This window comes from Bufo bufo, chromosome 2 (genome assembly GCF_905171765.1).
Source record: "Bufo bufo chromosome 2, aBufBuf1.1, whole genome shotgun sequence".
NCBI lineage: Eukaryota > Metazoa > Chordata > Amphibia > Anura > Bufonidae > Bufo > Bufo bufo.
The window spans coordinates 225,426,777-225,443,173 of NC_053390.1; the positions used below are offsets into that span (position 1 = coordinate 225,426,777).

Sequence of the window (16,397 nt, forward strand, 5' to 3'; positions counted from 1 at the left end):
TGGGGTAAGTAACCTACAAAAACTTCTTGTCTCTCATTGATAAGAAAACAAATGGGATACTTGTGTAAAAATTCAGATAACCATCTTTGTTAATCCATACAAAATATCATTAATGAATCAGCAGACAGAAAAAAGGTACAATGGAAACTAGATACCGAGAGAGTACGGTGGTGCAACCACAAAAAGTGGTAGATGTCTAAAATTATATAAATTGTTTACATATAGGGACCACCATATACCACATGCTTTTTACAGATAAATCCTATATTCTAAAAAGCAGGTGATATACTGGTACTTCCACATTAAAGCACGCTTAAAGTTATATTTTCATAAAAAAGAGCACTGCACGCTCTCTAAACACAAACATTGAAGGGGGGTATAACCCCAAAGTGAATAGATCAAACTACAACGTAGTAAAAGAAAGCACAGACATATATGCTATGGACTATTCCCATAGCATATGGCTGTACTGCAGCGCTATAAATAGGAAAGGGGGGAAATAACCCCAAAGTGAATAGTGCTTAAATAGCTAAACTACAACGTTGTGACAGAGAGCACAAACACATATGCTATGGACTGTTCCTATAGAATATGGCATTACTGTAGTGCTATAAATAGGAGAACAAACGCATATGCTATAGGTGGTCCCATTTAATGAATAAATAACCTGGCATGTCCTATAATCAAATAATGCATACTAGCAACAAACATACCCTGAGACATACTACCAACAATGTAGTGCCACCCCCGGCTGGAAAACACCTTGACGCGCCTTGGATTAATAAAGATGGTTATCTGAATTTTTACACAAGTATCCCATTGGTTTTCTATTAGTAATCTCACTTATGGGGTGTCTGTGCAGATGATCATTGAAGTGAAATCCTAAGAACATAATTTTTCTGTCTTCTCCCTGTCAATCTCCAGTTGTCCTTTTTCTATATGTTATAATATGTTTTCATATGGGTATCTCCCCACTAGCAAATGCCCTTTCCTCAAGGCTGCCCATAGGCTTCTAACTGATATGCTATGAGTAAATTATGATCTTTAGTGAAAGACTACTATCACCATATACAGTGTAGAATTGTTCAATAACTCCGAAGTTGTCAGGATGGCAATATAAGTAATTTAGGAAGGGATAGCACTTTTTACAGTCATGTAAGTTCTTCAATACTTGACAAAACATAAATGGAGCCATTTTGAGTCTCTACATATTGTATGAACCAATAAATGACAATGTTCCCTCTATTGTTAAAAACCTAAAATAGCATTCAGTTTGGTTATATGCCCTGTTCTACCTTTACATGCCCTGTTCTACCATGTTCTACCTTTGGATTTACTAATCTATGGTCATGGAGCTTGCCAATATTCAGGTAAAGAATGGTATAGCTATAAGGAAATATTGCTTTCCCTATTCCAAACTGAAATATCTCCATCCACATCCCACACTATAAACCGCTGTCCATGTCTTACCATTTTACTAATCAATTGATTTAACTGAATCAGAAACTTAAAATAGATAACATTAAACGCAGCTATGAGACCACTTCACTGATTGAGGTGGCATCCGATCAAATCTAATGTAGCCATACTGCTTCTTATAATGGACTGACATATTCTTTATATCACCTAATGCATCTGGGTGTTCAGGTAATTTCCTCTGTGCCTGACATTAATTCCATAGTAACAGTGGTTCTATAAAGACTCTAGAAAGTAGAAAAATATTCTGACATTTCCACTAATAAGCCTTGATGTGCAAATATGTCATAGTTTTACTAATCAAGATATGGTCCTGTACTAACCCATAGAACATGGAACTTGAGCATTCACGTTACGGTTTCTACAAAAGTTCTGAGCAATACTAGTAAATGGGACTGTGGTGCAATACCAGAAATAGCCCAAATATGGTGCTGTTTCTGGAAGAAGCGGCCCTGTTTTTCCAATCTAATAAGCCTTTTTAAGAGCTTGCACAAGGAAAAATTCACTAGTGTAATATTATTAACAAGCTCAATAGTGCTGATCCTAAAAAGCACAGCAGGGAACCCAAGGGAAGCTTCTCTGTCAGTAGATACAAGGCCTTTTGATTTGCAGAATATACAGTATGCTCTTGTATATAGATGTCTCTAGCCAGACATGTAATTTGATGTAATGCAACATCGTTAACAGGTTCTCCCAACTATCACATGTCAATTATACTACTCATCTCCTAATAAAGGGACCTCTTTGGCCTCTTCAACTTCCGTAGTGAAGGCCCTATAGTAATACCCCTGTCTATAGCTTCCTGATGGGATCTCATAGCTATAATACCACCTCTAGTGACTCATCAACTTTTCCTGTTCTTTCTTCTTTGCATCAATTATAGTATAACAATGAATGTCTGTTTATGTACCAGATTTAATCTTCAGAAGAAAACCTATCTACTCAGCAACATTTTTCAATAATAAAAAGTTAAAAGGTTATCTATCATCTTTAGGCAATGCAGCCAGAAGTATTATGACTGGTTATGTAGAGTCTTCTTCCTTCTCTATGTTGGTTTCTGCAAATGTACAGAACATATTGTAAGTAGAGTTGAGCGGGTTCGGCCGAGCTTCACAAAATAGTTAGAGTTCGGGACCCGAACTTGACCCGAACTTGACCCCAGACCCGAACCCGAACCCCATTGAAGTCAATGGGGACCCGAACTTTGGAGCACAAAAATGGCTCTAAAAAAGTCATGGAAAGGGCTAGAGGGCTGCAAAATGTGGTTAAGAGCATGGCAAGTGCTCTGCAAACAAATGTGGATAGGGATATGACTTAAAATAACATAAAATACACAAAAATAAAAAGTTATAATCTTGATCTAGGAGGACGAGGTCCATATGGAATAGGAGGTTGAGGAGGCGGTGGATGCAGCGGTGTAGGTGGAAGCGGTGGTGGAGGAGGAGGAGGTAGCCAACACTGGTTTTTGGTTTTAATTTTAAATTTTTTTTTAAATTAGGGTACACCCCAAAACATTGGGAAATATAATCTGTGATAACTCCCTCCAGTCGTGCTAAACACACGTTCAGATAATACACTGGCTACAGGGCAGGCCAGCACCTCCAAGGGGTAAAGGGCAAGCTCAGGCCATGTGCCCAATTTGGAGACCCAGAAGTTGAAGGGGCAGAACCATCAGTCAGTACGTGTAGGCGTGTGCACACATACTGCTCCACCATGTTGCACGTCCCCGTGATGTCCACGATCTAATTTGATATCTGCTCTATCAACTTTCGATGTTCTTTTCTGCGCCTACCATGTTGATCACGGTTAGTGGTGAATTATGGTTCCACGCCGGAGAGGGAGCATGAGAAAGGGATACCACATCCAAGGGAGGTCAATGGATGAAATTAAATGTGATCAAGCGGAAATGTGGGGCAAATAATTAAAATGGTGATCTTATTAAAACATAACTTTTAATTGATATCAGGATAGAAAAAAGTCCCTAAATATAAACAAAATAACAAATGAGTGCAAAAATTACACATGAGAAAATTGGTACGCGGCGGCACCTGAGAGTATAACCGGTTGTCCTACCGTAACCCAGGTGTCATCCGGTCATTGTGGATGTTCAGATTTTCGTCGTACTGAAAATAAATTCTTAGTGGTAGGCACCGGACATGGATGACAGAGGGCTCTAAGTCCCTATTTCACCCTAGGATAGGGATACTGATTTGTCCCTGGTCTCCCAACCACGGAGCACTCGTCCTAAAAAGAACGATCCCGTCCGGAACCTTACCCTTACACTACTTGGCCCTGTTGTGCCCTAGTGCAGCTAATCCCTACATGCATTTTTCATGTACAAATCATCAGGGAAACTGTTGTGCAGTCGAGCAGGGCATGAATCACCTGGGATATTACTCCAAGATGATTCTAACATTCACACTGGAGATATTCAAGTATTACAGAGTGAGTGGAGGACACTTACAAATAATGAGCCCCTGGTGTGGAATCCACTGTATATCAGGGCTGAAAACAGGCCTAAAGCGATGGGGCCATATATCAAGGCAGGTAGGTCTGCTGATGTGCAGGTCCCTCTAGAACAGCGCCGCAATATGTCCTGAGGTTATGGTGCAACCTACCCAAGGACGCCCGCTCGCGCTGTTTTTAAATCTGATCATGCCTCAGAAGGAGGCTTGGAGCGCAGTGCAGTGACGCGATGAGGGAGGTTTGCGTACCCGCGCATGCGCAGATCTGATCGCACCTCAGAGTGAGGCTTGGAGCGCAGCGCGGTGACGTGATGGGGGTGGTTCACGCACCCGCACATGCGCAGTCCGCGCTGGAGATGGCAGCGCTTCCAGGACTATGTCTTGCTTTCAGGCGCAGCCAGGTTATACTCTCAGGTGCCGCCGCGTATCAATTTTCTCATGTGTAATTTTTGCACTCATTTGTTATTTTGTTTATATTTAGGGACTTTTTTCTATCTGAAATCAATTAAAAGTTACGTTTTAATAAGAACACCATTTCAATAATTTGTCCCACATTTCCGCTCGATCACATTTCATTTCATCCATTGACCTCCCACAACAGTGTGACAGGTGAATTTTATACAATTACTTCATGGTCCCAAAATTTTTTAATTTGTCAACCAACAATGTAATTGGAGTATTGACTGATTGTATTTCACTGTGACAAATGCAGCAAAGGCCCCAGATGTAGGGTATTGCCAAAAATGGGTGTTTTTTAAACCCAGAATATTATTTCAGTATTTCAAGCTTGTATTTAACAGTGACAAATGCAGCAAAGGCCTCAGATTTAGGGTATTGCCAAAAATGGGTGTTTTTTTAAACCCAGAATATTATTGCAGTATTTCAGGCTTGCATTTCACAGTGACAAATTTAGCAAAGGCCCCAGATGTAGGTTATTGCTAAAAAAAAAGGGTGTTTTTTAAAACCCAGAATATAATTGCAGTATTTCAAGCTTGTATTTCATAGTGACAAATGCAGCAAAAGCCCCAGATATAGGGTCTTGCCAAAAATGGGTGTTTTTTTAAACCCAGAATATTATTGCAGTATTTCAAGCTTGTATTTCATAGTGACAAATGCAGCAAAGGCCCCAGATGTAGGGTCTTGCCCAAAATAGGTGTTTTTTAATAACAGAATATTAGAACAGTTTTTCAAGCTTGTATTTCACTGTGACAAATGCAGCAAAGACTGCAAATTTAGTATCTTGCCCAAAATGTGTGTTTTTTTAATACCAGAATATAACGCTTGTATTGGACTGTCAGAAATGCAGCAAAAGCTGCAAATTTATTATCTTCCCCAAAATGGGTGTTTTTTTAATAACAGAATAGAACAGCAGTATCTAACACTTGCATTTCACTGTGAAAAATGTAGCAAAGGCCGCAAATTTATTATCTTGCAAAAAATTTGTGTTTTTTTAAACCTTGAATATTATTGCAGTATTTTAAACTTGCATTTCACTGTGACAAATGCAGCAAAGGCACCAGATGTAAGATGTAGGGTATTGCCAAAAATGGGTGTTTTTTTAAACCCAGAATATTATTGCAGTATTTCAAGCTTGTATTTCACACTGACAAATGCAGCAAAGGCCCCAGATGTAGGGTCTTGCAAAAAATGGGTGTTTTTTTAAACCCAGAATATTGTTGCAGTATTTCAAGCTTGTATTTCACAGTGACAAATGCAGCAAAGGCCCCAGATGTAGGGTATTGCCAAAAATTGGTATTTTTTTTTAAACCCAGAATAGTGTTGCAGTATTTCAAGCTTGTATTTCACAGTGACAAATGCAGCAAAGGCCCCAGATGTAGGGTATTGCCAAAAATTGGTATTTTTTTTAAACCCAGAATAGTGTTGCAGTATTTCAAGCTTGTATTTCACAGTGACAAATGCAGCAAAGGCCCCAGATGTAGGGTATTGCCAAAAATTGGTGTTTTTTTAAACCCAGAATATTATTGCAGTATTTCAAGCTTGTATTTCATAGTGACAAATGCAGCAAAGGCCCCAGATGTAGGGTCTTGCCCAAAATAGGTGTTTTTTAATAACAGAATATTAGAACAGTTTTTCAAGCTTGTATTTCACTGTGACAAATGCAGCAAAGACTGCAAATTTAGTATCTTGCCCAAAATGTGTGTTTTTTTAATACCAGAATATAACGCTTGTATTGGACTGTCAGAAATGCAGCAAAAGCTGCAAATTTATTATCTTCCCCAAAATGGGTGTTTTTTTAATAACAGAATAGAACAGTAGTATCTAACACTTGCATTTCACTGTGAAAAATGTAGCAAAGGCCGCAAATTTATCATCTTGCAAAAAATTTGTGTTTTTTTAAACCTTGAATATTATTGCAGTATTTTAAACTTGCATTTCACTGTGACAAATGCAGCAAAGGCACCAGATGTAAGATGTAGGGTATTGCCAAAAATGGGTGTTTTTTTAAACCCAGAATATTATTGCAGTATTTCAAGCTTGTATTTCACACTGACAAATGCAGCAAAGGCCCCAGATGTAGGGTCTTGCAAAAAATGGGTGTTTTTTTAAACCCAGAATATTGTTGCAGTATTTCAAGCTTGTATTTCACAGTGACAAATGCAGCAAAGGCCCCAGATGTAGGGTATTGCCAAAAATTGGTATTTTTTTTAAACCCAGAATAGTGTTGCAGTATTTCAAGCTTGTATTTCACAGTGACAAATGCAGCAAAGGCCCCAGATGTAGGGTATTGCCAAAAATTGGTGTTTTTTTAAACCCAGAATATTATTGCAGTATTTCAAGCTTGTATTTCACTGTGACAAATGCAGCAAAGGCCCCAGACATAGGGTATTGCCAAAAATGGGTGTTTTTTTTAAACCCAGAATATAATTGCAGTATTTAAAGCTTGTACTTGACTGTCACAAATGCACATATGCTGTGCTGGTGCACTGAACTTCCATAAAATGGCCGCCGACGTCCACCTAACTAACAGACTGATAAAAGTTATTTTTCTGTGTCACTGGGCTCAGGGCAGGGTAAAAAAATTGTGCACTGCACCCACAAAACAAAATCGCTGTGGATCGCTGAGTTAACAAGCACTTCTGATAAAAGATTATTTCCTATTCTCTCCCTCACAGCAGCAGCATCCTATCCCTACACTAATAGGAGCAGAGTGACGTGCAGCGCTACGTGACTCCAGCTTATATAGAGGCTGGGTCACACGCTGCACTGGCCAATCACAGCCTTGCCATTAGTAGGCATGGCTGTGATGGCTTCTAAGGGCACATGAGTTAAACGCTTGTTGAATGGCTGCTCTGCAGCTTTTCAAAAAGCGCCATTAACTCGCCGAACACCGAACCTGAACCCGAACTTTTACTGAAAAGTTTGGGTTCGGGTCCGGGGTCCAAAAATCCTAAAGTTCGGGTTCGCTCAATCCTAATTGTAAGCCTATTGAGTGGACCGGTTCTACCTGGCATATAAGAGATGTGCTTTGTGCCAACCAGATGTTCCCCATAGCCTGCTCCACTCTCCTCTTCCTCTCATGTTGCTGAAATTTCAAGTGAAGAACTGCATGCACTTCTCCATGTATAGTATTTATTATATGATTGCTCTTATAGCATCTAATGGTTGCCTTCCTATTAATATACACAAAACTTGTCCTAATCACACAGGGGGACAAGTTACTTCACAACACTGAGCTAAAGAACTGCTTCACCCTCCTCTCTGCTCTACTTGTCAGGGATTATGATACTGAATACAGCTGATAAGAACTGAATCTGTGGGAATGGAGTTCATGAGGAGACATGAAGTACAGAGAAGACAGACAGGACAGACTGTGGTGATGTGTGGCTGTGGTAATGGAAACTGCATACAAGTGCTGCTGTTCATTAGTCACACCCCCACCTCCTCTCTGTACTTTATGTCTCCTCATGAACTCCATTCCTACATAGATTAAGCTGAGGATCTTATCAGCTGTGTTCAGGATCATAATCCCTGACAAGCAGAGCAGAGAGAAGGATAAGGCAACTCTTCAGCTCAGTGTTCTGACGTAACCTGTCCTGCTGTGTGATTAGGACAGGTTTGGGGTGTACTAATAGGATGGCGACCATTTTATTTCCCCTGATTTTTACTCCCCAGACAAAACAAGCTACTGTAACTAATGCAAGGTATTTTGGAATATATTTATAATACAGTAATATTTAAGTATTTTCCATAATTTTATATTCTTAATTCCCGGAGAACCCCTTTAACCCCTCTTTTTTCTTTTTTTTTTCTTGTATTTTTTTGTACAAAGGACTGAGTGTGAATTGGAACCTACTTTACTACAGACCTGCTGCGCGCAAAGGGATTTTGTGTCTTGGGACAAATTTTATATACAAATTTTAGATATTTGTGTTAGGAACTTTTATGTGATTAGTTGGGTTACCTACTTTTAAGTAGTCACCATGAGCTCACAAAATAAATGTTTTTGCTTCACATAAAATAAAAATAAAACTTCCATACAATAGTGGAATGAGCTGTTGTAACTCCAGATAGATCACTTGTTCACATTGCTGTTTATAGAGCTGCATTATACAGAGGAGAAGGTCAAGCATACTGGCCCCTGTGCTGTTTCGAGTGCATTCATGTAAATACCTAGAATTTGCATTGTTTTACATACACTACTGTTCACCAACGGCTATCCAAATCATTGTGTATGCTGGAAGCAAATAGTTAATATGTATGTGGTTGGTCAAATGCAGTCAGAGAAGCAATGTAGTCTCATATCCTAGGAGATAAAGCTTAAATGCATATCATGCTAATTTATATAGCATATATTCATTATTTTATAGGCCCTTGTTCCATCACGTTACATGATCTGTATACTGAACACCCCCAGAAATGAGTTGAAAGGCAAAATATTTACATTTTGAATAAGTCATTTAATAACATAAAAACATCTGCAAAAAAACAAATAGGAAGGCTGAACTTAGAGAAGAGCAATTCAGTTCTATACAAATCAAATTTATGAATTTCCCCAAAAACTCAAAGCAGATCTGAAACTTTTAGAATTAGAATTCAACTGTGTTAATTGATCAAAATGATGCCCACCATTTTACAGATCAGAAGATAAAGAAGGAGGCTCACATGGCCCCAGACAGCACCCTAACCGGTAGTCTGGCCCACAATGTCTTGCAATCAGCCTCATCCAATCATGAGGGACCATAGCTGTGATATAGTGATGACTCAGTAGACATGTTATAAGCACTGTATAACATCCCAGCCGAGAATAGCATGTTTTTTTTTTAGGGAGGGGGGGGGGGTCAGACATAGGAGGGATATGACATCAGGCGGAAGGAAATCTTAAACACAAAGAAAACAGCTAGTTTAGTGTCAGTGAGTGAGTGTGTTTCACAGTGAGGACAAGACAATAGATAATAAGCAATTAACTGATAGAAATATGAGTCAGTGTGTCATTGTGTTATTTTAAGGCTGTATTACACCTGACACTTTTGTTGGCAGATGATTTTTAACGAGTGTTTGTATGAACGTTCATTAGCGATCATCTTGCAGTGTAGTACTTCCACTTTTTATCGGGCAATTGTGATTTTTAAGCATACTTAACTCCGAACAGCATCGTACTAGTACCATGCTGGCTAGGTCTTTACAGATCAGGAGTGGGTGCCATAACAGTCGGGTGCCTGCTGTTTCATACAGCAGACACCAACGGCTCCGGTCTGCAACTGGCCGGATATTTACCACTTCAGATGCCGTGGTCAATTCTCAGCAAGGCATGTGAGTGTGTGCAAATCCGTAAGCATGATAGGAGGAGCTAGAGCTTGTATGCAGCAGCCTCAGTCATTGAGAATAACAGGAGGCTGCTGCATAGTGTTTCCTATGGAGACCTTGTCTGTAGCAGGGCTCCATAGGAAACGAGTACATTTCTCATAGACTCCAATGCTAATGCATAAAATAGCAATCTAATGATTGATTGTTATAGTTCCCTATGGGAACTATGAAAAAGTGTAAAAAAAATAAAATTATAAAGTTACATTTTTTTTTAATATAAATTCAAATCACCCCCTCCCCCCCCCAAAAAAATGCACATCATGCAAAAACACCCATACTATATAAATATACTGTAAAAATATATTCCCCATACGGCAATACGGCAAAATGGCTAATTCGCCATTTTTGGTCGCTTCATTTCCCACAAAATTTCAATAAAAAGTGATCAAAAAGTCATACACACACCAGAATGGTATCAATGACATGTACAGATAGCCCCACAAAAAAAATGTGCACTACGTACACATATAAAAGTTATAGGGGTCAGAATATGGCAACAAAAAAATAAAACTGATTTTTTTGGGATCGTTAAAGCTGCTGAAGAAGTTCCCTGTGGACCGAAACGTTCTGTTTTTACCATGAGAAGTGTTCATTTATTACATCATTTTCTGTAAACTGGATCATGAACCCTTTAATGTGAAAATCACATAATAAAGTATCTCAAATTGCAAACACTACCCTGAGTGCCGCGTATTTATACTATATATGTGGCAAAAAGAAGGGAGAGGCGCTCATAGGGTAGTATGAAATTGTGAGGTTATTCAGACACAAAAGGTGCCAATTATTGTGCTCACCTTTATGTGTACACTTGTGAGATCAGTGGGTCGGTGCTACCGGTATCTCTCAATCCTCGTGAGTGGAGTGGCCAGTTCTCCAGAGGAGTGATGTGAGATTCAATGGGGGGATATGTACCAGGACACTACACAACTGTGATACCTCTTGGCGCAAACATGACTCCAGTTGATATTTACAAAGTCTTTTTTTTTATTTGGTAATGAGCGACAACGCGTTTCAGAGTAAGTATACTCCTTTCTCAAGTCTGTGGGGTCCATGCTAATGCAGATAGCGTAGCTTCTCACATGTGGATAGTCCAAGCTGTAAGATTCATGCAGCTGCAGGCAGCGCTGCCTGCAGCTGCATGGATCTTACAGCTTGGGCTATCCACATGTGAGAAGCTACGCTTATCTGCATTAGCACGGACCCCACAGACTTGAGAAAGGAGTATACTTACTCCGAAACGCGTTGTCGCTCATGGGGAGGAATTTCTGTGTGTGCCTGGAGGAGATGTGAGTGGTGTCCTGGGATAGCCCATAACATCCTAATACTGGGAGTTGTAATTTTGTCCTACTGTATCCCTCTCCATGTAATGTTCACTGATGCCCTACAATAACAGTCTGGGCATGCTGGGAGTTGTAGTTCTCTCCTCTTACAATATCCTCTGATGCTGTATAATAACATTCTGGTAATGCTGGGGGTTGTAGTTTTCTCCTCTTATACCCTCTAACTGTAATGTCAACTTGAGGTGTAGGGAAAAAATATACATAAACCTCTCAAATGTATGTATACTAATGCCAGAAGCCTGACTAATAAAACTGGGGAACTGGAATTAGTGATGTGTGAGGAGGACTATGACATAGTGGGAATAACTGAGACATGGCTGGATGATAGCTATGACTGGGCAGTTAATGTACAAGGTTACAGTCTGTTTAGAAAGGATCGTCAAAACCAAAGAGGGGGAGGGGTTTGCCTTTATGTAAAGTCCTGTCTAAAGCCCACACTCCATGAAGATATAAGTGAGGGACATGAACATGTGGAGTCACTGTGGGTAGAGATACATGGAGCTAAAAACAACAATAAATTACTAATAGGAGTTTACTATAAACCACCTAATATACCAGAGTCCACAGAAAATCTACTACTAAACGAGATAGACGAGGCGGCAAATCATAATGAGGTGGTTATTATGGGGGGCTTCAACTACCCAGATATAGACTGGGAAACTGAAACTTGTATATCTCATAAGGGAAACAGGTTCTTGGCAATAGCCAACTAAGAGAGGCCATAGGCCTAATTAACTGGGACAAAGTCCTCAAAAATAAAAATACAGCCACAAAATGGGATATCTTTAAAAACATCCTAAAATCTCATTGTGAGAGGTACATACCGTATGGGAAAAAAAGGTTAAGGAACAAAAAGAAACCAATGTGGATAAATAGAACTGTAAAGAAAGCAATAAATGACAAAAAGAAAGCATATAAAACACTAAAACAGGAGGGTAGCACGGAGGCACTGAAAAACTATAAGGAAAAAAATAGAACATGTAAAAAACAAATAAAAACTGCCAAACTAGAGACCGAGAGATTAATTGCCAAAGAGAGTAAAACTAACCCTAAAATGTTCTTCAATTATATAAATGTTAAAAAGTATAAATCTGAAGGTGTCGGCCCTTTAAAGAGTAATGAGGGGGGAGTCGCAGAGAGCGACGAGGAGAAAGCAAAGCTGTTAAATATTTTTTTCTCCACTGTATTCACTGAGGAAAATAAACTGTCAGATGAAATGCAGAATGTAAAAATAAATTCCCCATTAAAAGTGTCCTGTCTGACCCAGGAAGAAGTACATCAGCGACTTAAAAAGATTAAAATAGACAAATCGCCAGGACCGGATGGCATACACCCCCGTATCCTAAGGGAATTAAGTAATGTCATAGCCAGACCCTTATTTCTGATATTTACGGACTCTATACTGACAGGGAATGTCCCACAGGATTGGCGCATGGCAAATGTGGTGCCAATATTCAAAAAGGGTCCAAAAACAGAGCCTGGAAACTATAAGCCGGTAAGTTTAACATCTGTTGTGAGTAAACTGTTTGAAGGTTTTCTGAGAGATGCTATCTTAGAGCATCTCAACCGAAATAAGCAAATAACGCCATATCAGCATGGCTTCATGAGGGATCGGTCATGCCAAACTAATTTAATCAGTTTCTATGATGAGGTAAGTTCTAGACTTGACAGCGGCGAATCAATGGATGTCGTATATCTGGACTTCTCCAAAGCATTTTACACTGTACCACATAAAAGGTTAGTATATAAAATGAGAATGCTCGGACTGGGAGAAAACGTCTGTATGTGGGTAAGTAACTGGCTCAATGATAGAAAACAGTGGTTATTAATGGTACACACTCAGATTGGGTCACTGTCACTAGTGGGGTACCTCAGGGGTCAGTATTGGGCCCTATTCTCTTCAATATATTTATTAATGATCTTGTAGAAGGCTTGCATAGTAAAGTATCAATTTTCGCAGATGACACTAAACTGTGTAAAGTAATTAAATTTAAAGTAAAGTAACTGAAGAGGACAGTATAAATGTCACGGATGGTGTACAGAAAATAAGACAAAGCAAAAGAATCTATGACTCACTGGATCCAAAACTAAGGAACAAAAGGGAGACCCCTGCATGAGAACTGTCACTCTCCCTGACTGCTCAGCCTATGGGAACACCCCAAAGGTGGATGGTCGCATATCCACGTACCTCGACTATCTACCACCTGAACACCCTACAATAGTGAGGGGACACGACCACCGGCTCCCTACACTAGACACGGAGGGAGTCAGGGTCAACTGAGATCCAGCAAACAGAAAATCACAAATAAAAGTACAGCACTTATCTTTGTAGAAGATTGGGCAATAGGAACAGCATGCACACACACTCCAGGAAGTTCTATAAGCCGCACACTATTGCATTATGGGGAGGAATTTAAAGGGATGCAATCAGTCCAAACACATGACAGCTGAGAGAGGCTAACGAGATGAGGAACTGAAAACCAAAACAAAGAAAACTCAAGGAGGAGGTTCTGAAAGGCTTCTGTCAGAGCTTCTCAGCTGTCTGGTTGTGACAATACTACTACAGAGGGATCTGGATAGATTGGAGGATTGGGCAGATAAGTGGCAGATGAAGTTTAACACTGACAAATGTAAAGTTATGCACATGGGAAGGAATAATGCAAGTCACCCGTACATACTAAATGATAAAACACTCGGTAACACTGACATGGAAAAGGACCTAGGAATTTTAATAAGCAGCAAACTAAGCTGCAAAAAACAGTGTCAGGCAGCTGCTGCCAAGGCCAATAAGATAATGGGTTGATAATGGGTGATAAGAACATAGTCCTACCACTTTACAAATCACTAGTCAGACCACACATGAAGTACTGTGTACAGTTCTGGGCTCCTGTAAACAAGGCAGACATAGCAGAGCTGGAGAAGGTCCAGAGGAAGGCAACTAAAGTAATAACTGGAATGGGGCAACTACAGTACCCTGAAAGATTATCAAAATTAGGGTTATTCACTTTAGAAAAAAGACGACTGAGGGGAGATCTAATTAATATGTATAAATATATCAGGGGTCAGTACAGAGATCTATCCCATCATCTATTTATCCCCAGGACTGTGACTGTAACGAGGGGACATCCTCTGCATCTGGAGGAAAGAAGGTTTGTACACAAACATAGAAAAGGATTCTTTACGGTAAGAGCAGTGAGACCACGGAACTCTCTGCCTGAGGAGGTGGTGATGGTGAGTACAATAAAGGAATTCAAGAGGGGCCTGGATGTATTTCTGGAGCGTAATAATATTACAGGCTATAGCTACTAGAGAGGGGTCGTTCATCCAGGGAGTTATTCTGATTGCCTAATTGGAGTCGGGAAGGAATTTTTTATCCCCCTAAAGTGGGGAAAATTGGCTTCTACCTCACAGGTTTTTTTTTTTTTGCCTTCCTCTGGATCAACTTGCAGGATAACAGCCGAACTGGATGGACAAATGTCTTTTTTCGGCCTTATGTACTATGTTACTATGTTACTAGTTCCATAATAACAGGCTGGACATGCTGGGAGTTGTAGTTCTCTCCTTTTTTACCCCTCCATATATTGCCCACTAATTGTCACCTGTTTTACACTGCCGTTAGTAGTTCCAGCAAACTGTTTCGGCAGAGGACCATCTGCTGGAGCTCTCTGGATCCGGCATTGCTAGAGGTTATCAGAGTGTCCGCCGGCCCCATTGTACCCAGAGAGATCCGACAGGCTGTATTCTGCTGGAACAGCTTGCTGGGACTACTGGCAGTGTGAAACAGGCCTAAACTGGTCTTGATGAGACTTCTCTGCAGCAACTGAGGTGTATATTAGGCTTTGTTCACATCTGCACTGGTGACGTTTGCTATTCTGCTCTGTCATAGGAGCACAACAATGAAAATCACAGTAGTGCCTGTTCTGGTACATCCGTACATGGGGGCCCAACTCATTCTTGCTATGGGGCCCAATTATTTTTATGAAATCCATTATGTGGTGCTAAGCTAGCTTAAGGGAACAAGTTATTTTTCGACTGCCTTGAGGAGGATGTTCAGGCAGAGATAGAGTACATGACTGAAATACATAGCTGTGTTGTTAGTTATAGTAGTGGCACTTAGTAGCCATGATGATGGTAGGGACACTGGAAGTCATGGTAGCAGTGGTACTCAGGGCAAATATAGAGGTGGAGCCCATGACATATTACGATCCAAGAATAGTGATGATGATGATGACGATAATGATGAATGTGTGTTTACCAGGACCTGGATCTGGGTGATGAGCAGGTGATGATGGAACCTGGTTATATTTAGTATTGTATTCTACTGAGTGTATAACAGTATATTGCAGTTGCTGAACAGCCTGTGGTAGCACTGGACAGCCCTCTTTATAGCCACCCATAGAAAGACAGCATAGGCCTAGTCTGGCATAGCAAAGGAATTGCGGCTTGTAGGTGCCACAATGTCAATTGTTTTTAGTAGCTCCACATACCCAAAACTTTTTGCAACCTGCTATTTTCATAATACTTGAGTATTCATGATATTTACGTATGCAGAAGAAAATAAATTGTCCACATTATTGTTCCTTAGATGATAAGTACTAATTATTGTTTTCTTTTTCCAAACAGAGCCAAGGTAAAGAAAGGGGTCAACATTCTAAATGTGAAGATCAGTGACCAAAGACAGTGGGATGTTAATCAAGAACTGGGTAATGGTGGCAAACATTCTACCACAACAGTTACTTGTCAGAGAATCGGACCAAATCCCAGGAACAGGTATGTTACCCCTCAGTTGTTCTATGGCTGACCCTTAAAATAAATGTCCACCAATTTGGTTTTATCTTTTTATCTATATAGGTCCAAAGTGCTGTGCATATTTTTTCTCAATACAGTTCTAATTACCTTGCTGCTGCCGCTGCTCTCAGTATGACCCAGGCTCGCTGGTTCTTCTCTGTCTTCTAGCAGTGAACCCAACCACCAGAGTTCTGTGTCCCCATCTTCTACCTCAGGCCACTGCCTGCACTTGCCTACTAGGTCTATAAGGTCTTCCTGCACTCTCCGGCACTTAGAGGGCTAGCCTGCGCACCCTGGAGCCCATTTATCAACTGATACACGCCACTTTTGTGGCATATAACATTTGCGACTTTTGCAACAAAATTAGCGACTTTTCCCCGCTCATGCCACTTTCCCGACAGGTTTAAAAGTTTCATTCATCATTTTGTACATCAGTTTGTGGCATACAAAATAACTTAAATCTACACCAGCAAGGCATCTGGCATAGATTTTAGATTGTCAC

At 40.2% G+C, this 16,397-nt stretch overlaps 1 protein-coding gene across 1 annotated transcript in view; it reads left to right on the forward strand.

Moving 5' to 3' along the window:
• Window positions 1-16,397, forward strand: part of TMEM132C (transmembrane protein 132C) — an 808,013-nt gene that overhangs the window by 402,524 nt on the left and 389,092 nt on the right. The window contains exon 3 of the mRNA XM_040416234.1: window positions 15,731-15,877. Coding sequence (XP_040272168.1) covers window positions 15,731-15,877 — 147 coding nt within the window. The remainder of the gene's footprint in view (window positions 1-15,730; window positions 15,878-16,397) is intronic.